Raw genomic sequence first — 23,931 nt, 5'->3', positions numbered from 1 at the left:
GGATCGCGGCACTTTCTGGGGCGAAGTTCCGTTCCTATCTGGCAACGACAAGCAGTGATACAAACTAACCCTACAAGTTGCAATGAAATCTCGCATGCAAGCGGTTCGAAAGTTCACACTTTAGGCCAGTGCCCTTCCATACTCCTAATGCCACAAATGAAGAGAAGAATTTTAACACTCATAAAAAGGGTTTTAAAATTCTTGGCTGTCAGCGCATTTGTCATGCTGCCTCCGCTTTTCCGCTGACGTGCGAGTTTTCGTCGCGCGGGTAAACTAACTATAAAAAAATATATGCAACTGTTTGTTGTAACCTGCTAAATGTTAATTTAATCGTTTGACGGTTTGACGGAACCGCCCAGATGTTGTATGATTGGCGGTTCTAGCAGTTCTAGGGTTCTAGCGCTGTGGTCTGGCAACTACAGGGTTACTGTTTCGGGAGGAGAAATGTGTTTTCATTTCAATTCTATTTTGTCCTCGGTCTTTGACCAGGTTGTTTTTGGTGTGATTGAAAGCCTTTTATGCATCAGCGGTTAGATTTCTCGAGTACTTGGACGGTCAGCAGTTAGTTTCAGCTATGCAGCGAGCAGTTTCGGGCATTAGCTGTGTCGTAGCGTGCCCAGCGATCCGCGCGATATGGTATCGCCGGAGAGAGCTCTTCGCCCTAATGTAAACAACTCGCCTCCTGTGAACACCAAGCCGCGGCTGGAGCTGAAACTCGGAGCTTTTAGGCTGCTCATGGGTCGAAATGCATATGGCTAGTGACGTGAACAGTGAATCCAGTGGGAGTGACTCCGGCTCAACTCCGGAAGAGGAGCGAATTCGACGACTGTTCCAAACCTGTGATGGCAATGGAGACGGTTACATTGACAGGCGAGTGAAGTTTTGTCCTGTTTAAGCAGCGATCACAGTGCACTGATTTTTCTTAATCCCCTGTACACGTGCTTAAGCTTGTATGGTGGTGTCTAATAGCAGAATAAAGAACTCTAATAGAAGAATGTAGGCGTTGACGCCCGTAATGATCGTCTTGCTCTGTTATCATACGCCCAGATGAAGAAAAGTCCACTTGTCGAAACGTTGGCTCGACGTGCGAACTGAAGCGTAGTACCCGATTTACCCTTGTTCAGTGCTCCTTCATACCGTGTAAACCATCTTCTTCCTCTCGTTCTACGCGGAAATTTAGGGCGATTCTTGGCCGTTGTGTGTTTGTTAAGCTGGAGACTTCGAGATATCGTGTGAACCGTCACTGATCGAATTTCCTGCCATTCTCGTGTTAAATTCGCGCTAGACGGCGGCTGTTCGTAATTTATACATCCTGAGCGGCGGTGACCACAATGAAGGTTTAATCTGCATCAGTGTGCCTGCTCTGCGCATCCGAGGCTTTTAAGCTCGACTTTACTTTCGGTTGCTACTCTACACGGCCGAAGATTTAAGCGCGACCTTACTTTCGGTTGTTTAGTAAGTTGCCTAAGGCACTGTATCATATTTACGTAGTATGTGCGGTAGGGCCGGGAATGGAGTTGCAAACTTGTGTGCGTTGCTCAGTACTAGGATTAAAAAGTGAAATTGTTTGTTCGTGCTAGCTGTTTGAGTGTGATGGCTCCGAAAAATTTAGCTGGGACTCGGCCGACCAACATGGTAGACATGTTTCAGTGAATAAAACACAAGTCGCGGATAATTGAGTTACTAGTAGTTTCATTCTTCCGTGCCAATTTCGTGAAGGCTTTATGCTTTGGTCTGTTGTGTTGTTCTGGCTCAGTTGACCTAGTTTGTAAGCAAATTTCTTTATGCCCGTTTCTGTCTTCCTTTCATGCTACATCAGCCAAGACCTGCTGGCAGTGTGTCGTCAGCTGAATCTCGAGCACAGCGTTGCAGAGCTCATGGAAGAGCTTGGGGCTGATGAGGATGGGCGCATTTCCTACGCTGAGTTTCTGCGGCGTCGCATGCAGCTTATGGGTGAAATAAATGCCCTTACGCATCAGGAAGAAGAAGAAGTGCTGGAGAAGTGCCCCACTGCATCGGCACAGGCTTCATGCTCCTGGAAAGCAGAAAGTGATGCTAGTCAAGGTAAGGCGGCAAGCATACTTACAGGTGTTTCATATGAGTACTGATGTGGGCAACTCTCCTGTTGAAATTTTAATGCTTGCATGCAACTAATAACTAAGGTTTTCATCATCCTTTATATATTTGTCTGTGCAATGAAATGTGCAATGATTTTGAAGGAGTGAGGTAGTTCTGTCTGACAGAGGGAAAGTTCAGCAAAAAACGTAGCGTTAAGACAGGACCAGGTTAGCTCAGGTGTAGCTCTGTCCTGTCCTCGTCTCTCTAGTCCTGTCTTAACGCTACGTCTTTTGCTGAACTATGTCTGACAAACTGGCCCCACAGTATACTCTGTTAAATGACAGAGGGAACTGTTTTTTTTTTTGTTTTTTTTTTGTTTTTTTTTTATATTCCTTGTTTTCCAGTGAAAGTGAAAATATTCACCAGGTTTTGAAAGTGTTTATGTGCTGCCATTTTTGTGATAAAAGCTGTGCTCACATTTCTTTCCAGGTGAGCTCTTGCGTGGCAGGTTTCTTGGAGCTGAAAAATTCGTGTACGCCTATTCGCTCTGTGTTTCCTCGTACCTTATCCTCTAAATTGGGGCTGCTTAGCATTTTGTCCTGGTAGAGCTCATGAACTGGGGCTTCTTACCTTTTCTTTTTTTTATTAATATTGTCAAGCACATTTTCAAAAGTTGTGCCTCACATGTGGCTTAAATACTTTCACTGCAGGGGCACTGTCTGAGCGGCATGAGAGTTGGGAGTTTGACTCTGGCACCAGAGACCTAAGCCCTGAGCCCAACACTTTGCAGAGGTTGATCGAAGCTTCTGGGCTTCCCATACCTAACAAAGCCAGTGACCTGCTTGAGCTGGCTAACAAGGTAAGCAGATAGATTAATTAATGTGGAAGCATTATACATTCCATGGAAAGAAAAGCTGGTGGCAGCAGTGGCATCCATGGCATGAAAATCACGAGCATGCCTCAGGCATGTGGTAGGTGGCAGGTGGTGTTTAGCCGGTGATATAGATTGCAGGGATGGAGATAGGATTTGCGAGAGGTGTACTCGCGAGGAGGACCAGATGGACAGACGCACTGACAGACAGCGGCTTTTCAGTGGAGTTGATTGTGACCACCTGCCGTAATCACTTAAATCAATGAACAAAAGCATTAGAAACCCCATAAGAAGAGAAACTTCATATCACTCCATCCTAAAACTGCTTGCCAATAGTCATCTGTCACAAACAGTTGAATTGATTAATGCCAAAACCACTAGAAGCCCCACTAGGAGAGAAAGCGGCATCTTCGCAGAACACTGATCGGCCGGCAGTTTGCGTAATGTCGTAAGACCACAAGTCATGGGCCAGTTTTTCAGGTGCTGCCAAGTTGAGCAACACATTTGAAATGTGAATCAAGCAGGCTCGAACCCTTGAATTCAGACTTGCTGCTCCTAGGCCATGCAGGCACATTCATACAGCTTGATTAAAGCGGTGCTTTATATCTGTCAAGGGGTAGTTTGTGCAAAAGTTACACAAAACATGACTCACAGTCATGACAGTGGCATATTTTGCTGATAAATTTTCTTTCCATGCCCACTCCTTCAATAGCCTCACATCTAGGCTGCAGTATTTGTAAATAAATAAATAAATAAACTTCTTTCACATTTTCACACCTAAAGCCTTAAGTGTATGTGGCGGATTTTCTTGCGGTTGGTGTGGACGAGAAGCAAGTGAAGGCACACTCAGCATTCATTGGGCCAAAAGGGGATTATAATTTGGTTAAGCCATTGATTTCAGAGGAAACTTATTATTGTAAAGAGAAATATAAGGAAGCCAGTGCGCTGGTGAACACAGTGTGGAATGTTCTACCTAATGAATCGTGCAGAGCAGGAGCACAAAAAACCAGGACACAAGGAACACATAGTTTCTATGTGTTCCTTGTGTCCTGGTTTTTTGCGCTCCTGTTCTGCACGATGCTTCACCGACTCGCCCGCACAAAGGTATTAATTGCTACCTAATGAGTTACATCTGTATAGTTTTGGCTCTGATTGGTCGAAGTAAGCAGCAGGTGCTCCACGGAAACCTTTTATTATCACAGACCTGTTGTGAATTCAATTTTCTTCCTCCTGCAGTTTACCCTACTTGTCTATGTAGAGTTGCTGTTTCTAATGTGTATCATCTATGTCCTTCTCTTTTGGGCTATCTTCACTGACAGGTTCATCTCCCAGAGATCAGCCTCCAGTGGCTGTCCTGTTTCTGCAAATTCATTTAACTTGTTAGAATAACTAACTTGCATAATAAAGCACTTGTTATTACTTATGGGGCTTTTGCTTTTCTGCCAATGTTAAGCATTCAGTCATATTGCTTGCCATTTGTGACGTTCACTCAAATCTATTCAGCTTCACCTGGCTGCACTATCGTCACTGAAGAACGAGGTGTACGACCTTGCTGGTCGGCTGCAACAAGTATCCCAGGAAAAGGAAGCTCTGGAACGGAAGCTGAGCAAGCGTCAGCTGGAGAGACTACAGGCTGCCCGTGACCGTGAAGACCGGCTAGAGCAGCAGGCGCAGCGTTACGAGGAGCGTATCATTGAACTCCACAGTGTCATCGCTGAGCTTTCCAAGAAGCTCGACCTTCAGAGGGCTGCAGTTATCAAGTTAGTGGTCATTTACAGATGCCAGCAATACTGTGACCACCCATACCATCTGACAAACTCATTAACTTTAGCTTGCATTACATATTTTGCATCCAGGCTTGCCACAAAATGCCTTCATCGAAATAGTAGGATGCGTTCAACATTGAGAATAAATTTCTCCCTTTTTTTTTTTTTACCTTTGATGCAGTAGCTCATTTTTAAGTCGCTGAGTGAGAGGTTCTGGGGAATGCAACAAAACTATCTTAAACCAAAAGCTTTATTAGCCCCATTACACGAAAATCCGGTCGCTAGCGTGTGGACTCGATGGTAACTCAAAACAACGGCATGAGGATGCCGCGAGATAGGAGCGATGCCATACCGCCAATCCCACACTTGAACGCACACCAAGAAACGCCACGTGCCAAGAGCGACGGTGTACCGTCCAATCTCACACTTGCCGGAGAAAGTGTGACAGATACTGCGCCTTTCCTTTCCTTTAAACCAATGTATAGCACTGCAACAAATGCGCGCCAAGGAAAAGAAATTTCCACTGTGCGGCACGAACCCCGGCCTTGCTAGCAAAAGCTATACAAGGGGCGCGCAATGTACCGTGTGCAGCAGCAAGACTCAGGCTTTCGCATTTCGCTAGTGCAGATTCTGCAGCGCTCTCTGAATTTTTTGTTGTTACCCTGCCCTTCCCCTAGCTTGAGAACATGCTGGAGAGCAGAGCATCCTAGTTGGCATCTTCTTCATGTAATTCTTTATTGCATCCTAAGCTGTTACAAAGACTCAACACTAAGCTTTAGAGTAAGTTTTCCTGATAGATGGCTTACAGAAGTCTCATGTGAACATTGAAGATCCAGAGGTTCTGTACAAGCAGTTGAAGTGGTGTTGTGGAATTCTGCCTTCTGGCAATAACGGCAACGGTAACAAACCTGCATGGTCTACTGTTGTGTGAGCAGAGCAACTGTAGAGTTTTTGAGCATTGACAGCATCATTTTTTTAGAGCTTCCGGCACAATAAGTAGGGCAACGAACTTCGTTTTCCCTGCATGACAACAGCATGGCGTTAAAAACAAGCATGCCAGACAGAAGGCCGCTTTCAAATGGACTCGACGTTCACCATATCACATGGTTTTACAGTGTTACCGCTGCCAGCGGGTGCCCAATGACGCTTTACTGACCTGGCTTCGTGCGCACAAAGTGATCTTGAGGACGCCATCATGAGAAGCACCTCTTGCAGAAGCATGTATCGAAGGTTCTGCAGGAGTTCGATAAACATGGACTGCCATACTTTTGCATGGGACTTTGAAGGGGGTATTCAGGCAGTCTGATATAAACAATAATTATGTGCATCCAGGTTTGACTGATGTGTAGCGATCATGTAAGAAGAAAAAGGTTTTGGATTGCCTTCTTTCATTTTCCTACCTCTTCAAGTATTTCAGATGTCTCTTAATTTGAATATTCCTTAGCTGTGCATACCCTGAAGTTATTATTTTTTAACTCCTGAGAGAAACTGAAAGCTCAAGCTAACAAAACAAAATTTTGAAGATTCACTTAAACACTGTTGCAAAAACAGAATCTGTTTCATATGTAGTATTTATCATTTGATGCTAGCAGGCTTGCATTTTCTCATTGACTTTAGCATTCCTTTTAGGGAAGAAGATGAATTCAGCCAGCAGTCGGGGGACGAGTCGAGAGTTAGTGATGTCATGAGCCACTGCACAAGCAATGAAAACTTAGCCACCGAATCAATTAGTGACAAAGGTAAGCACTGCCTTCTAGTTCGCTTTTGCACTGCTTTTGATATATATTTCTCCATCTGCTGTGTAAATCATATGTTGCAAGCATTAATGCTGAGCCAAATCGTTTATTTCAGACAACGAATCCCCACCAGAGTTTACGGATGTTATTTCTGGAAAGTGTGCCACCACAGAGGTGGTGGTTCCAATGCAAGCTCATGAAGGAGAGGATACCAGCAGTGGCCTTGGAGATAATGAAAGCTTTGATGATAAACCGCAGGTATGACAACAGTACTCTTAAGAAAACCTGCCTTTTGCTTTTCCTCTTGATGTAACTTCTCTGTTGAACAGACATCTGACTTCAGCCTCAAGTTATTGGCTTAGCAGTCAAGTTGAAACTGCACGTCATTAACAGCGGCGGTTTGGTTTGGCTTTGTTCAGGACATTTAACATTCCGAAGCGACTCGGTCGATATATGGAATGCCATACCACCTCGGGTTCTTTAATGTGCACTGACATTGCACAGTAATGGATGCCTTGCGTTTCATCACCATCTAAACGCGGCTGCTGCAGCTGCGGTTGAACTCAGATCTTCTGGTGCAGTAGTTGAGCACCCTAATCACCTTGCCACTGCAGTGGGGCACAGTGACAATTTGGCAGTACCAGTATGTGCACATGTATATCATGCAGTGACATATGGCATTTGCAGTATTGTAAGGCTTGTCATGAATGTTGCGATTAATGACTGCTTTGGTGCGGTCTATTGCAGCAAGGCGTGTACTAGCGGCCCCTGTAGCTTTTGGCTGCTGTGTGACTACAGCATTGGCTCTCTATAGAAAAGCTCTTCAAGAAATTATCGGACTGGACAACATGAGAAATTGGCCAGTTGCAAATGACAGTTCTTTACTTGCACTTGTGCAACCTATTTCTGCAAAGCATGTTCATGTTATGCGCTGTCGAGCTCATTGAATTGTACACAGCTTTCGCTATGCTGTCGGTGGGTCCTTCTATGGGGAATCCTTCTGGTGGTTAACATGAGCAACTTTTTTTATGAAGCAGTACGATAAAACATACTGCACATAGTGCAGCTGATAATTGTATTCATCACTGGAGCTGGCCTTTTGCATCTACCTTCTGGACTTCACAGTTTGCTACCAAGTTCAAGTTCAGAAGCTCAATTCTGTGCACCTGTTTCTGCTCACTGCATCATAGGAATGGAGGTTGAAATGAAGGAGGAGAAGCTTACTAAATAATGAAGGCATTTAGAAATAAGTTGGAATTAACACTTCAGCGGGTATGCTGTCTGTATTATAGCTGCTGCTTTCAAAACTGTAGGAACGGCCGGTTGTTTCGGGTAAACTTGTACAGAACGTTCATCGTCATGACGCAGATGATGTAGGTAAGGGTAGTCTAATAATTTAGAAATGTTCGGAACTCGAAAGAGCAGAACTGTTCAAAACCGGCTCTAGTTTCTTAGCAAGACATTTTAGCCTGTGTTGTTCTTTGAATGTTTTAACCTCACGAGATTCCCCAACAAGAAGTTATCAATATTCCGAATGCACTTTCGAGTAATTTTATTGTTGGATGTGGTTGGCGGCAAGCTAATGCATGTCACTTCGATTCGGGTGAAGTAAGAAAAAAATTACAATGGTTTAATGCTGCTGAACCAAATATTGAGCGAAAGCATTAGCTGCGGGTGACCGAGCGTTCTTCTTCTCTTTTTCTTCTTCCTCAGCCCACATATGAAGTACTGCTTTAACCAACCCATATGAACGTGCCTTAGTGGCCTATAGGGGTAATGTGAATGCCAGGGTCCTAGCAGGCTGATTCTGACATAACCGTCTGATGTAAAACGAGAGACCCAAGTTGGCAGCTCCTGCCAGTCCGTGTGTCACGTGGGGTGTGACATCACAGCGTCACGTGGGTAAGACATAACTGCGCCCAGGTCACGCGAAGGCTTGAAAGTGCGAGTAGTATTGGTTTCGCAATAAAACCTCATGGTAAAGAAGTTTTTTTTTTTTTACGTACCTCTAGCATGTGTCGGAATGTACCGGAAGCCTTGCAATGGGCTTCGCCGTATTGCATTGGTGTACTGTCTTTGCATGGAAATCCACGGATTACTGCAGGGCTTTCACAGCAGCAGCAGCGGCAGCCATGGCGTGCGTGGTGGCGGCCGTGTCACCACCGTCGAACACAGGGCCACGTCATGCCAAAGCCTGCAGGCGTCTCAGCTGCAGGAGGAAGTGACCGCCCTGCGCTCGCAGAATATCGGCCTCCAGGAGAGGCTGGCACGGCAGGAGGCCGACCTGCAGCGGGCGAGAGCTGCCACAGCTGCACTGCGTGAAGAGAGGGACCGCTGCCAACGCAAGGCATGCTGTCTTGTCACATGCATCACCACAGTTTTACACTTTTTCGGAGTTGCAGGTTTTTAGGGCATGTTTCTCCTTTTGTGTGATGTTCACAAATGGACTTCAAAAAAATGTTCTCAAGAAACTTGGATTCCGTAGGTAGTTTTTGCTGTCATGCTACAATTCAGATATCCAAATGCTGAGGCTTTCTTTGTGATCACTATAAATATTTTAAAAAGATACGCTAAACACTTTCACTTATAGAATAAAATTTTCGGTCATTTGATGGCTAATGTGCTTGGGAGCACTAGTTTATCTTGGTATAAGCATACAGCTGCCGTGCATCTTCTAGTACTTTTATCAGCCTACTCTTAGCTCTTTTATCAGCTCAGTTTTATTGCTGTTAGCCTGCCTCTGGATAGGTGCTTATAAATGGTGCAGCTCATCATTCAAGGAACACATACATTAATTCCACAGTTCTGTCTGGACTGGTCTTCCTTTGTGCTTCCTTTGTGCTGTGTGCTTGGATGCACTTCCTATCTTTGTGATGGTATTTCAGACTTTCGCCATGGAAGGAAATTGAAGGATCATGCAAAAATAATGAACAAAATAAAATTGACAAGTGTGCCAAATTCACTATTTTGCATCATAACACACGGTGCGAAACCCTGTTCGGTGTATGCAGAATGTTTAATTCTCTCATGGTAGCCTTCATATGCCTTGTTCTCCATTCCATGCCATTGCTATCAGATGCTGCCTTTGTATGAGCACTATCAGCAACACACAAACACCTCTAGTGACGGTGAGGTACTAGATTTGTGTAGTACGAGCATGGTAAGTTCGAGATGTGCCGAGGACAACACCCAATTTTAGTTCTTTGTAAAAATCATTTGTATGGCTTTATGGCCACAGTGATGTTTGTATGGCTGCAGGTAATTCATTTATTGCTGAGAAAGTTGAATTTAAAGGTTGAACATATTCTCTTCCTCGTTGTTTGACTCAAAGTCCTGATGCTGGTTATGAAAAGGAGTCCGTGATCACTTCGAAAGTGAACTGCAGTGTGGTCTAACCTCCAAAATTCTGCATAGTAAGTTATTGACATCATCGCATTTCATTTTGTGGCCTCATCTAGCGTATAAAACCTCTATTTTTAGTAAGAGTGCCCTTTTTGTCATAACTGCGGTTTGCCCCAGTGTCTTGCAAAGTGCCAGCAACCTCATGTTCTGTAAACACGTTTGGTCCGTGCGGCTTCTCCAGGTCCGTGACCTGCAACAACGTGTGGCCACCAGTCCCCAGAGCAGCTGCAACCCGGCACTGGGCGGAAGTTCATCTCCACTGGCTGAACAGGTGGTGCCACCGGTGGCCAAGATGGCCGAACGTATACGGCTGCGCAAGACTGAGCCACCTGCATCATCGCAGAGGCTTATTCTTGGTTCAGAAATGGCCAACCTTGGGGTGAGTGCCAGTGTCACACTTTTGTGTAACAATGCATTTGCACTGGCAAAAGAGCACGCAACCAGCTGTCATTTTCAAATAAAACGCGGGGCAGTAGCCCTGATGCTCACACCGACAAGCACGTCTTGCAGTTCTTTCTTTCCTGCATGGTCCTATATAAGCACAGCAGTTGTCAATCTAGCTGCGCATCACTTTTAGGTTCTATATTGGCTTTGTGGTTTGCAACTAGAGTTTGCAAGTCTGCTAAATTTACCAGCATAGGGCCATCCTGCGATTGTTCTTTTTCAGCCAGAGTGGTTGCACAATCTTTGCAACTCGCATGTGTGAATGCACTGTAATTGTTGAATGTTACAGCTGCAGGCAGATATGTTCAAGCTGCAAGATATGGGGCGGTAGTTCTTTTGACGGGCTGTTTGCATTCGATGGATGTAAGGACATGCTTTAACATGAAGCTTTCAAAGCAAGAGACTCTGTCCCACCTGCATTGCTACTGTGTGCACCTGTTTATCTTCAGAAACTGCGTAAATAGGCCATTTTAGTTCTGATGGATGGGGCTGCTTTTTAGTCATTGTGTTAAAACCAATCTGTAGTGAATAAAAGTGTCCTGTAGACTTTGCAAAAGGTTGTGCAAATAATAAAAAGGTCTGATTGAATACAAGTCTTGAGCTTCGTCTAGCATTGAACTTAGGTGAACTGCATGGTGATCCAGAAGACAAAAGCATAAACTAGCCTAATTTATGTTATGCATATAACACCACTAGTAGCTGCTGAAGGTTAGCAGTACATTCAGCTGCGCATTGCACAAGTGAGCTGAAAGTTAGTGGGTACCATAATTTTTGTGATCGGGTTTGGGATTTTTGATTTTTTGTTATTTGAATTTTTGTGATTAGGTTCCAAAAGCGAGTGCATACTACCTAAATCCTCTCTTAAGACAGCCCTTGAAATAATCTATGTGATCAGGCTTTTTGTGCTTGGTCACTTGAAAACGTCTTCTTTCAAAGTTGCTTTAGAGGAACTGGAGTCATTTTTGCTATTACCGTTATGCAAGATGTTTGACTCCTTTATTAAACCACCACAAGGGCATTAGGAAATGCCCTATTGCCCCATTTCTCACTTTGGTGGAATGTGGTGGCGTGAATATTTGATGTTTTTTTGTTCTCGGCAATTAAGGGCTGGAAACAGTGACTAGGTATCAGAAGCTCTCTGACCAGCCTGAACATGTGCAGATCTCCAGCAGCAAAGTGGCTGAACAGTTGGTGCAGCAGCTGCAAGAGGAGGCTCACACCCAGGAAGCCATTGCTGCCCAGAGACTCTGCTCTTCGGGCTCTCCGCTTCCCGAAGGGCGCTTGCGTGAATTTGAAGTCGAAATTGAGCGCGTTAACAGCAAGGTGGGTGCATTTGAGAGTGCTGCATGCTCTTGTCAGAGATTGACCAGAATGGTTTTCACTCGCCTTGTTATGTATAGTTACCAGTCAATTGTTACAAAATGTCTGCTGTCTGCTAGCCCTTGTGAACATTCATAAGAGGAGCACAGTTTCTGAATCTTTATAAATGGCCCCCCCAAAATTTTGGTTTTCCCAACAGGGTGCTCGAACTCCAGCACAATGCAGAAAAGAGAGTGAAGGGCCTACTAGGGCCCTAAGATTGCAAACATATAATATCTGGATGCGGACAACTAAAGTAAGCCAGAAAACTGTTGAAAAGTGAAAGACTGTGGCAGCGTTTCTCAGGAATTCTGAAACTGCACTTGGTTGATCAATGCAATGAAGTGTATGAGACTGCAGAGTGCGGGCAGCTTTGCATGCTGCCTAGCCAGCTTAAGTTCAGAAGCGCAAGCCAAGCACATGTTCTTTCACGAAGTGGTGACCTTGCGGTTTCCATGAATTCGACAACTAGGCGTTGTGGTTAACAGTGTGGTTAACAAGAGGTGGACTTTGTTGGTAAACTTGCAACAAAGACCTGTTTGTCCAGTGAGAAAAGCAGTTTTGCTTCAGATAGAAGCATGCTATAGTAGTCTCAGGAATAGCAAAGTGGAACTAAAGAACAATTTTCTAATCCTTAGGGGACTGTACAAAAATTGTGAAAGGAAACTACAGTTCCACTTTATCTTCCATAGTCAAATATGGTTTTTTTTGCTTTTATAGTAAAGAAACAGTTATAGAAGAGCCATTGGTGGCAACATATTGTCAGAAGCAAATTAATGTATACCATATGTTGGCGAAAAGAACCAAACAAAACTGCATTGCCATGCCATCTACTGGCAGAATCTGGGATCTAGACAGCTGGTGGAGGACCCATTATTGCAAACAGACGTTACCACTTGCCTCGTTTCGATGCGTTGTGTCCATGTTAAATGCCGAGTGGTACTGCAGCAGCATGACTTTATGGCCCTTTTTTCAATTTTTTTTAATTATTTCTTTTGTACGAGTACCAGGTCTCTCGACATGTATCGGCCACACGAGAAAAAATAAATAAAAAAAGATGGTCCTCCGATCTGCTGCTGTTATGGCGGCATTTGGCCAGACAAAAGCAGGACGCATTGAAACAAGGCAGTTGACATTCCTGCAGGTAAAAATCGGTTCATCATGATTGCCAGGTGGCAGTGTACACAATTTTGCTCTTGACAGCCCTTCTATGGAGTGATGGCATCATATAGTTTGCATGCAGTTTGGGACATCTCTCAGTTAAAGGCAATAAACAGCATAATTGCAAGCTGAATGACTTTAAGAACAGTTTTTTTTTTTATTATTATTACTTACTTGGAGATCTTTGAAATGACTCGCAAGCCATGAGGCTGATGAGCTTTGTGGAGAAGTGAATCTTTCCAAGGCCTTTGGGCCGTGAGGCAAAGTGTGTAGTGTCCTTTGAGGAAAAAGTAAAGCCAACTCCGGCAAATGTTCACAGCGGTGGATAGCTAAAGCATAAAGTGGCATCAATACTGTGTGAATGGCTGTGAGAAGCAGCTGATATAGTGAAGAAAGATTTTTGCTGGTGCGAGCGACTTCAGTGCAGAGGGTTTCTACATAGTTATTTCTGATTGCCTTGAGACTATTAGTATCTTTCCTGTATGTGCATGGTTGCCAGCAGCACTGCAGAATCTTCTTTCAGTTGTAGTTAGTGGTTATGATAAGGATCTTATGGGATCTCAACAATATTCTTTAATCACTTGAAATTTGTATTAAAAAAACACAAAATCTAAGTTTTTGCATGAGACGCATGCATGCTGACTTGTATATACATCAGGGTTCGTATTCCAAATTTGCGTCGCCATCGTAAGTGTCGTTATCTCCCTGACCTCAAGTCATACGACTGGTGGTGGATATTTATTTACAGTTGCTTATCGCCACTCAGTCTCCTGATGGGTACCGCTAAACTGACCCATTGCTGTTGTGTGGGCAGTGTATCACTGTGTGGTGCTTTTTGTGTACTGTGGAACAGGGACTCAACAACATTTGCAGCATGAGGGGAGTGCTGAGCTTTTGCGGGTATGGTCAGAACACTTAGTATACAGGGCAGGTCATTCGCATCATACTGAAAGTTGTATGAGGCTTGACTGTGTCATCTAGAGGCCACGACCTTTCTCTGGACAGCACTGATTTGCAGAGGAATGCGAATGTGGAAAGGAAGTTTTTCACTTTTTGACCCGTTCTCGACCGCAAGGTCGACCAGCAGTCCTTGCACTTTTGGCCACGACTCTTTATGCCTCGTGCTGTGCCAGGTGGAGCACCTGCGCTGCCAGAATGACCTGCTGCAGTTGACGCTAGAGGAGAGCCGAGGCCAGTGCGACCGGCTCAGCGTGCTCCTGGGCAAGCACGAGTCTAACCAGACAGCCCTGCAGCTGGCCCTCGCCTGCAGTGACAGGGCTTTGGAGGCATTTGATGCCCTGCTGGCCCTAGCCGACACTAGCCGACCTCCAGCTGGCTGCAGAGCAGAATCTTCCTGTGAGCCCTCATTTCTGTTTAGTCTTGCAAGAATCTAGGGCTGTGTCCCAGTTGTGTTTCGTTGAGGCATTTACCACTGGAAGTGGTCACCAGTTAGGGAAGCTAGCTAAGGTGGTTGCGGCACTCGTCTGCAGCTCAAAGTGCTGTTACATGAGTCGTAGAGATAAGCAACTTATCTGAACTGACACTTATTTTGACTGGTCTTGTTTTATAACTAACTGCATGGCGTCCAGTGCCACAAACAGGGGCACAGCGATCAGATGCTTTGGAGTTGCATTGGTTCCAGAATGATCACCCAGAGCACCGAAGCAACTTGAATGTAGCTACACCTGCATTCCAGCTGCACTAAGAAACAGCAACGATAAAATTTGTTCCTTCTTCTAGTGAGCATAAATATATTTCCAGGCATTTCTTTTTTCTTTTTTCAAAATTATGATTTTATGAGGACATAAGATTTTATTAAGCAAGTGGTTTACACAACTGTGGCAAGATTTCATTTCTACACACGCTTACACAAACAATGTAGTTGCACTAATGACGTGACTGCACAGCTACACTTTTTGTTACACCTAAGTGCTTCAACCTTTTCCACTGCATTTGCTTGTCATTGACCACACTTAGTTTTTTGAAGCTAGATTATAATATAGGCCTGGAAATGATGGACTTTGCTCCATGATATATTGTTTATTTAGTTGCATGGACCTGTTTGTCTTTGCCTTCATGCTGCTTCTTATTTCATAATGCTGTAGCTTTTGCAACAAGCATAGTGAGGAGTGTCCTGTTGGGCCCGCTGTAGTTTTGGCACAAAGCAAGACCTCCCCCCCTTCCCCCCCCTCTTTTCCACCCCTCCCACGGTTATTACTGAGGTTTGCTGCACCTTGGTAATAACCGTTGGGGTAGGACTTGCTGAAATGTTGAGCATGTTAACATGTGGATATGGATTTCTGGGCCTTGCTGTATGATGGTGCAGTAGTCAACCACACAACATGCACTGGTTAAGCTTAGATGTTAAACCTTGCAGTTCCTAGTTTGTCACCAGATGTGATAAAAACTTCAAGTGTACATGCGTAGACTCTTGAATGGCGTCTGTGGCCATGTGATTCATCTGTATTTCACCAGCATTTCTTGCAGGCTACATTTTTTTAAGTGACCAGATATAGTTATGTAAAGCAAGCAAGGACCAGTGTTTTTTTCTTTATGGCTGTAGTACAGGGTAGTCACTGAAGTGTGTATAAGTGAAGTGGTACAGTGATTTTGCTTTTCCTGTTTGTGCACAGCTGAGGAAGAGGAGGAGATGTTGCATCGTGCTCAGGAGGAGCGCCGGCTGGCCGAGGGGTTGGCACGGCAAGTTTTGCACAGGCTCGACCGTCAGTGTGGGGGTGCCCTGGCAGTGTCGTCACCCAGTTGTGTGGCAGCCAGTCCTTGGGAAGACCTCTCTTCACACAGCCACACCACTAGGTATAGCCTTCCTTTTCCTTCATGCAACAAGGATAGGTCTGCGGTTGTACCCAGATTGAGAACTCTAGCTCTATGCCTTGTGCTTGAAAGAGCAAGTTCATCAGTACGAGGAGTGCGGTATTGTGTAAGCCGCGCATGTGAATGCGATTCAAACATGCTAAATTTTTGGCAATGAGCATGGGTTAGCAGCAAAATTTTTGATGCTTTATGGTCACAAACACTGTAGAGTAAAAACAAAAATGTAAGATGAAATGGATCTAACAGTCATTACTGGCTATAAGCAATTCAAGATTTTATTTCATTTTCTCACTGTTAATTTAGTTGTACAGTAAAACCTCAATAAATCAGTTAATTCAAAATCCTGGATTATTTGATTTCTGCGGTCCCATAATTTTTAATGTAGATTTGACCAGATTATTCAAAGCAACGGCCTGCACCAGCCTTGTCAATTCAAAGAATTGGGTTGCTATGTGGGAATGCCCAATTCTAATTTCGCCACAAACCAATGAAGCTACGGTCCCTCGGAGCCATGAAGCTGCACTACAAAGCAATGCCAGGGGACTCTGATATGGCGTACTGCGCAGCCCTAGAACTCGGCATAAAACGGCACCGTGTGGTACAGCTTGCTGACTGCTGAAGTGCGCCTGCAAAGAAGAAGACGTGCTTCACTGCAATGCAGTCATGGATGCTCTCGGTGCCTCTTCAAGGTGCTCACGGCACAGTCAGACTGGAGGCAGTGGTGTGGGCGCTTGTTGCTCTCCTCCGGACTGGCCATGATCAAGGCAGGAATCGAAGCACTCCTCGCAATGGGCACGTGGCGGCAGTGTGTGCCCCGTGCCATGATCATTTTTGCTCTGGTCCGCAGTGGGTTGATGGCTCATAACGCTGGCTCGGCCCGGCCCATTTTTTTTTTTTTCTTTTAATGCTGTGCCGTGCTTTAAGGAGTTAGATTACCAGCATCTCAATTACTTTCAGCACTGTCACATAAAGTCAACCCTACTTCAATAAACCACCATCTGAAATTTGTCTGAACGGCAGGTAGTAGGCGCTCCATGACAGTCCCTGTTCTCGGCATGGCACATAAGGCTCCATGCATAAAAAAGGGTAAATTCATGTGTAAATCGGCTGCCCTGCAGTAAATCAAAATTGCACAATGTTTGACACAGCACACAGTTTGTGTTGGCGATCACTGTCTCGGATTAGTGGTAGGTAGCATGAGAGTAGCTTAATCTCAGGGGCGTGCGCGCACTGTGGAATCTGGCACTATGTGGCCGTGCAGATTTGCAGCAAGCCATTCGGTTTAGGCCGCATTCGAATTTGAAAGGCAGAAGGAGCGCCATATCGCTTTTGGTCTTTGCTGGCATCACAACATTCTTTTAGAGGTGCGTGAATAGTGGTTTTTTGTTTCGAAGAGTGATTCTGTTCAAATAATTTCGAAGTGAATATTTTGAATATTACTTCTAGTTTATGGGGTATAACATCCCAAAACAATTCAGGTTATCAAGGACACCGTAGTGGAGGGATCTGGAAATTTCGACCACCTAGGCCACTTACAACAAACGTAACTGCTTATAGTGCGGCACCAGTTATAATGCGGATAATGCAACTTTTGCCGGCCACTTTTCTATGCATCTGGGCAGGTCCCAATCAGGTCACACCACATTTTATCGCTGTGACCCTAGCCCTGTATACATGGACTCGACAGCACCGGGTCGGGTAAGCGCTGAGTAAGCGAGGTCACCATTACTTGACCCGATTGGTGTCTACATGAACTCGCTTTCTAGCGAGTAAGTACCGCAGCGGTGCATAGCGTCGAGATTTGAAGTTATTGTGCAAGTTTCTTACTCGTAATTGATTCCGCTGCCTTTTAATATCGAGAGCTTCGATTATTATTTTTTATCGTTGATGAGGGCTAAAAAGCATTCAACTTCGCTGACGCTCCTCGCCGTTCCGATTGCTTTTTAATCCCAGAGTTTGCTATAACTCGACTCCCTGACTCGACAGCGTCAACATGCTTTTAGACAAGCGGGCCAAGCGAGTTAACCTACCCTCTGCAAGCGAGTTAACGCGACCCGCTCCGCGGCTATTTTACTCGACCCGACTGCGTATACATGAACCCGACAACTGGTTTTTTACTCGACAGGCTTACTCGACTCGACTCTGTCGAGTCCATGTATACAGGGCTCCTTCTAATGCTTTCCTTCGCTCTCAATTCATACTCACATCGCTCTTTTCATAAAAGAGTCAGGAGAAATGCTCGTTCTGAGCATCTTCGTTCAAGTTTGGTCAAGTAACGGCAGCACCACATTTCTCATGTCATGGTTAACCATGAAACGTCAGGGCACCTCTGGAAAAGACAGTCAGCTAGCTTCCTGTGACGTGCATTGAACGATTTAGCGGACTTAGTGGGCTGCTTTTCCTTCACTGATTAATAATAAGGCATTTTTGAAAGGGAAGCTACTCATCTGGCATGTATTTTACCTAAAACTAATGTTTTGGTTATAGTGCGGTATTGCGTTCTACGCTGTATTTGAAACCAATACTACATAAAGGAAGCGTTCCAAAAACACAATTCCTAGGAGGCAAATCGAGATTTTGAATATAAAACATTTGGGTCAAATCGAATATCAAATACTGTTCTATTCGATCGAATATTTGAAATTATCGAATATCAGCACATCCCTAGTAGTTTATAATTGATGTATTGTTTAAGTTGCCCACGTGCCGCAATGTCATTCCATGGAAATGTACAAAGCAAAGTGCAAAGGCGAGACGAAGCGGGAGATATCTGTAGCGTTTTCTCGCTGTGAAATTTTTTTGTTGGGCTCAGTTTTTTGCTGTGTTTGATTATTTGGCAAAACCAGTCAATTTTGAACATTCTTCGTGGTCCTATCGACCTTGAATTAATGAGGTTCTACTGTATATGTAGATACATACTTACTTCGCTTGTTCGGATTGGAGCTGGGGGTGTTTGAATGCTTGGAATTCAGAATAAATGCTTGTTATTCAGTTCAAATTCGGGGTACTATTTTGAGATCTTTAATATTCAGCTGTGATCGAAATTCGCAAATTCAGGAATGCTGTCATGGCAAAACCCCAATATGGGCTGGTCACGTTCCGCAGCCTATCATCAGACACTGTTAGACTTGGACCTCGTACGAAATTCTGCAAATCTGCTTTCCCACATATTGCGCTTGTAAGCAAAATATTTTACCGCTGTCTTCAAACAATCACAAAGTTAAAGTGACGGTTTTTTGTTTGATCTTTCTGTGATGCATTTCACACTTCACACCTGTACCCATGACGACTCGTCCTGTCACCTTCACAACACTTAGTGAGACCTCTGCCATCTTGCTTTGGCCAGCTGGGCTAATACACATAAAGCTCAGTAGCAAAATTTTGCATGACACTTGCAGAAAGAGGGTAAGGGGAGCAAATTTCGTTGTCACCGGTAAGGCAGATGTGCATGTAAATATCCCATCTATTGTTTGATGCATTGCAGGCCGCACTCCTCTAATGTACTGTAACGACAAGCGTGTCGTTTATATGAGGGTCCCATATGATAGGCCAAAAGATAGCCTCACTGCATAACCTTCATTTCGGAGCTTTGCCACCTGCGAATGTGGTGGTGGCTACTAGCCACGCATATGCTAGCCAACTGCACCGAGCTGTGCACAGCTTTCGGGCTCTGAATGTCATGTCACTGGTGGTTTCTTTTCAGTTTTAGAGGCATTTTCATGGTCAGGAACATGTGCAAGTGGCATGTCACATAGGAAAGGAGAGAAGCCAAGTACAGCAGAGTTTGAAAGCCAGCAAGGCTTTCTGAGGTTAAAAGGTTGAAAAGACCTTGCCTAGATACCCATGCGGTCCAAACTTTTCAACGCTTTGTTGACCAAGTCCTACGCGGTTTGACATGCTGCTTTGCCTATCTTGATGACATTCTCGTCTTAACCCTACAGCGGAGGTGCACAAGTTCCACCTGCGTCAAGTCCTCGGTAGGCTTAGCCGCTTTGGTCTTGTGGTCAATTAACCGAAAAGCAAGTTTGTCGTTGCAGAGTTGGACTTTCTCGGCCATCGCGTGAACGCCCATGGCATCCGCCCGTTCGTTACTGGCTCGTGTCACTGCCATCACTCAGTTTCCCCAGCCCACCCCCACCCGGCAACTGCGCGAATTTCTTTGCCTCGCCAACTATTATTGGTGCTTCGTTCCTCGCTGCGCTGCAATACTGCAGCCGCTTCACGACCTTCTCTCGGGTCACAGCAAGCTGACAACTCTTGTCGCTTGGAGCGATACCGCTGACCGCGCATTCAGCGGCATTAAATCTGCCATTGCCAGTGCCACGCTCCTAGTTCATCCCAAATGGGATGCACCCACCTCCGTCATGGTTGGTGCATCGGACACTGCTCTTGGCGCGGTCTTACAACAGTTCTTCGCTGGTGTTTGGCAGCCAATCACCTTCTTTTCCAAGAAGCTTGCACCCCCTGAGCGCCGCTACAACACCTTCAGCCGAGAGCTGCTAGCAATATATTCAGCTGTGAAGCACTTCCGCCATTTTCTCGAAGGACGCAATTTTCATATCCTAACTGACCACTAACCTCTGACGCCTGTGCTGGAATCTAGCAGTTCCTTCTATGTTCTGCGTGAAATCAGGCAGCTCTCCTACATTTCCTAGTTTACCTGCGACATTTATCACGTCAGCGGCAAGTCGAATATAGTTGCCGATGCTCTTTCTCGCGCTGAAGTCAATGCGATGGGCAATGGATGGCCAATCATCGACTTTACGGCTATGGCTGCTGCTCAACGAGCCAATGCCAAGCTGCAATGGCTTTGCACGTACGACACCTCTCTGGTGTTGGAGGATGTCTTGCTCCTCGACTGTGCCGTTCCTCTCGTTTGTGCTACTTCGACTGGTCGCCCTCGCCCCTATGTGCCTCCATCATACCGTCGAACCGTCTTTGATGCCCTCCATTCTTTGGCCCATCCTGGCATCCGCTCAACTCAGTGCCTCGTCACGACTCGTTATGTTTGGCCTCGCATCAATGTCGACTTTCGCCGCTGGTCTCGTACGTGCCTCAGCTGTCAGCAAAGTAAAGTGCACCGACACATTGCGACTCCTCTTGGGTCCTTCCCATCTTCAGATGCCCGCTTCAGCCACCTGCATGTCGATATCGTCGGTCCCCTTCCTCCCTGCGGGAACCACTGCTACCTGCATTGATAGGTTCACGAGATAGCCTGAAGTGATGCCCCTTCTGGACATAACGATGGAGTCAATCGCAGGAGTGCTCATCACACTCTGGATAAGCTGCTACAGTGTCCCTTCCACCATTTCGAGTGATCGGGGTCGTCAATTTGAATCAACATTATTTACCAACCTGTCTTGGCTCCTCGACGTAAATTACCCGACGTCAATTACGACCTCTTACCACCCTGTTTTCAACGGCATCATTGAACGTTTTCACCAGTAGTTGAAAGCTTCACTTATGGCGTCCGCTTTCCCGGCACCATGGATTGAACGCCTACCCTTCGTCCTGCTTGGTCCCCACACCGCGTTTCACAGTGATCCTTCTACCTGTGCAGCAGAGCTGACATTTGACGCTACTCTTCGTGTCCATGGCGAGTTCTTCGAGCCTTCGCCAGCCACGCCTGCTGATGTCACAGATTACGCCTGCCGTCTACGTCGCGCTATCAGCACTATTGTGCTGCCACAGCAGCGCCAGTATTCTCGTCGCATCCACGTCCCCACCAACCTTCAGCGGTGCACTCACATCTTTGCGCGCCACGACGCCGTACGTCCACCCTTACGACCACCATATGATAGTCTGTTCCAAGTGCTCCGACGTGCTCCTAAGCACTCTACTGCGCATCAACAGCTGGGACGACACGATATCAGACGTAATCGCCAACCTGCGCCACTGCAACCCCTCTGGATCGTGCCAGTTCTCGCCGCGTACGATTCGCACCCACATCGTCCGCTTTTTGCCATTCCCCTTCGCTCATAGCTTTATCGCTAGAGGGGAGGCCATGTGGCATGCCATCGTGGTCTTGCCGCAAAAGAAGACGACAGTCTCAGCACATCTGCCAAGCACGCACAGTTCATTCTTCGTGGCAGCAGGACTGAATGCCTGCGGTTCGCCATCCCGTTTCCGCCTGGCACAGCGGTATGTGCTAGCACATGGCATAAGTGTTTATATGGCGCTCGTAGGCCTATCATTGCATAGTATGCCTGGTCCAACCCACTAAAAACAAGGGAGTTGATAGCTGTCCTTAGCTTGGCCATTTCATACTTGTTTATCAGAAATAAGCAGCAGCACCATTGGACATGTTATTCAGCTGAGTGTGAAAACGCCTGCGACCATGGGCAAATGCATTGGGCAAAGAAAGCAAAGGGGCATAAGTTCTCCTGTAGGTACCATCTCGTTTTTCATCACAACGAGCAATATTATGCATGCTGTCTTCGTTTTGGTGCATTAAAACCTTGGTTATTCAGATGGCTTGGGATGAGAAAATAAGTATGAATTATCCGAATGACACATTATCTAATGGGGCTTGAGAATGGCTAATAGCTGTTCATGTACACTGGTATGCTTACTTAGTGAAATACTGAGTAAAGGTTGTTTGCTATCAGGGTTAGATCTACAGCAGTGATGGTTTTTTCTCAGGTTCTTCAAATGATTTACCTCACGCACATTATTGAATAATGTGAAAATGGTGAGCGCTTCCTTAGCTGCTTTCATGAAGTGCAAGTGTGCATTCCTGTGCAGTGCACCTTTATTGAGGTCTGTGATTTATGTGATTTCTCTGCGATTCCTCTGTGATTTCTTGAAGTCTTTGTGATGCAGCAGCGCTGGACTGAACAGCTTGTGCATATTTGCCTCCTCCAGCACGACGAGTTCAACTTCCAGTAGCTGCGACGGTGAGCTGACCAAGGTGGAGGAACAGCGACTGCGCGAGCACCTTGTGCAGTTGCGTGAGGAACGTGCGGCTTTAAGGGCTACTTTGCTGGAACTGGAAAGCGTGCATGTGGAACCGCGTGGTGCAACTACCCTCTTGGATGCCCACAAGCTTGACCTGGAGAATGCCGTGCTTATGCAAGAACTCATGGCCATCAAGGTCAGTTCATTGGAAGAACCAGCCCTGCATTTGGAAAAGAGCATGCCAGGCAAACAGAGCACAGCAATCTTCTTTTTATTCTTTTTTGTGAAGTACAGTCTTGTTAATTCAGCCTTCAAGGGATGAGGAAAAATGTTCATATTATCCCTAAGTACAAATTATCAAATGGCACCAAGAAGCTGCCGGAAACTGTTTTCATCACAGTAATTTCATCTAACGCATGCTTGAATGCCTGGAATATGGTCTAGAAATACATTCGGGATGATAACCAAGCAACAATGACAATTTTTGTTTTTTTGCTTTCAGTCACCATTGGGAATGTCAAAGAATTGCTTCGAAATTGTAATTGCCTCAGCGGCCCTTTTTTATACTGTGATGCAGTAGCAATGGTGCCTCTTCAAAAAAAGGCCTCATCACACTTTGGGGCATCACACTTCGGGGATGCTTATCCTCCACCACAAGGATTATGCAGAGAAGGTTTCTCAAAACATGATGGTTTAGCATACTTACAGAATGGAGGTTGTACAGCCATCCAAATCTTTAACTTGCATGCTTGACGGCCATATTTTTTGTGATTCTTAGCATTTCAGAGGAGCTAACCTGCGAAAAGTCTCACCAAGCCCTTGCTTAATCTTGACCTTCCGGCAAGTTTTATTCCCCCTGCGATGCAGGAAACTTTCACAAAGCACATTTCACCTAAAGAAGCACTAGCTAATTACTGATTAATGTAAGTTCGTTGCGCCACGGCCAACCTCCGCATCACCTTTGTTACTTGGAGCTCACAGATATGCAGTGGTCAATGGAGGCCGCACTGCAGTATTGAGAAGCTTCTCAATATTGAGAAATTTGCTACGTGGAAGTTTGTTACATCCAGTTTAACAAAAAGTAACATACATTTATAAACTGGTTGCAAAGGGGCATCTCCAGCAGGAAAGTGCGGCATATCCTTGTTGACATTTCAGTTCACATTCACTTGAATCTAGTGTCTCTTCCCCACAGGAAGAGAAGGCTGAGTTGAAAGCCCAGAACTACCTTATGGAAAAAGAGAAAGCTGCACTGGAACTGCGTGCAGGCAGCTGGGAGGCTCGGGAGCAGGCCTACATGGTCTCCATCGAACATCTCAGGGCACAACTGGCTGATGCACGACCACAGCAGCAACCTCCACCAAGACAGGCAAGTGTATGTTGCTGCATATTGACATTGCCTGCC

At 45.5% G+C, this 23,931-nt stretch overlaps 1 protein-coding gene across 2 annotated transcripts in view; it reads left to right on the top strand.

Annotated features, from left to right (window-relative positions):
- Window positions 1-391: 391 nt before the first annotated feature.
- Window positions 392-23,931, top strand: part of LOC146185379 (colorectal mutant cancer protein) — a 36,260-nt gene continuing 12,720 nt past the window's right edge. The window contains exons 1-13 of one of the 2 annotated variants that reach the window (XM_084606328.1): window positions 392-870; window positions 1,820-2,064; window positions 2,769-2,917; window positions 4,433-4,689; window positions 6,325-6,434; window positions 6,547-6,689; window positions 8,536-8,778; window positions 10,015-10,212; window positions 11,439-11,600; window positions 13,931-14,153; window positions 15,431-15,611; window positions 22,494-22,722; window positions 23,722-23,895. In XM_084606328.1, coding sequence (XP_084462454.1) covers window positions 746-870; window positions 1,820-2,064; window positions 2,769-2,917; window positions 4,433-4,689; window positions 6,325-6,434; window positions 6,547-6,689; window positions 8,536-8,778; window positions 10,015-10,212; window positions 11,439-11,600; window positions 13,931-14,153; window positions 15,431-15,611; window positions 22,494-22,722; window positions 23,722-23,895 — 2,439 coding nt within the window. In that variant the 5' untranslated portion in view covers window positions 392-745. Of the gene's footprint in view, window positions 871-1,819; window positions 2,065-2,768; window positions 2,918-4,432; window positions 4,690-6,324; window positions 6,435-6,546; window positions 6,690-8,535; window positions 8,779-10,014; window positions 10,213-11,438; window positions 11,601-13,930; window positions 14,154-15,430; window positions 15,612-22,493; window positions 22,723-23,721; window positions 23,902-23,931 lie in introns of both variants that reach the window. The other variant, XM_084606327.1, reaches the window with a different exon arrangement.

The sequence above is a fragment of the Amblyomma maculatum genome, chromosome 6 (genome assembly GCF_055883805.1).
Source record: "Amblyomma maculatum isolate TAMU_Amacu chromosome 6, ASM5588380v1, whole genome shotgun sequence".
NCBI lineage: Eukaryota > Metazoa > Arthropoda > Arachnida > Ixodida > Ixodidae > Amblyomma > Amblyomma maculatum.
Note: the sequence above shows the minus strand (reverse complement) of the source record. Positions and strands in the feature narration are given on the sequence as shown.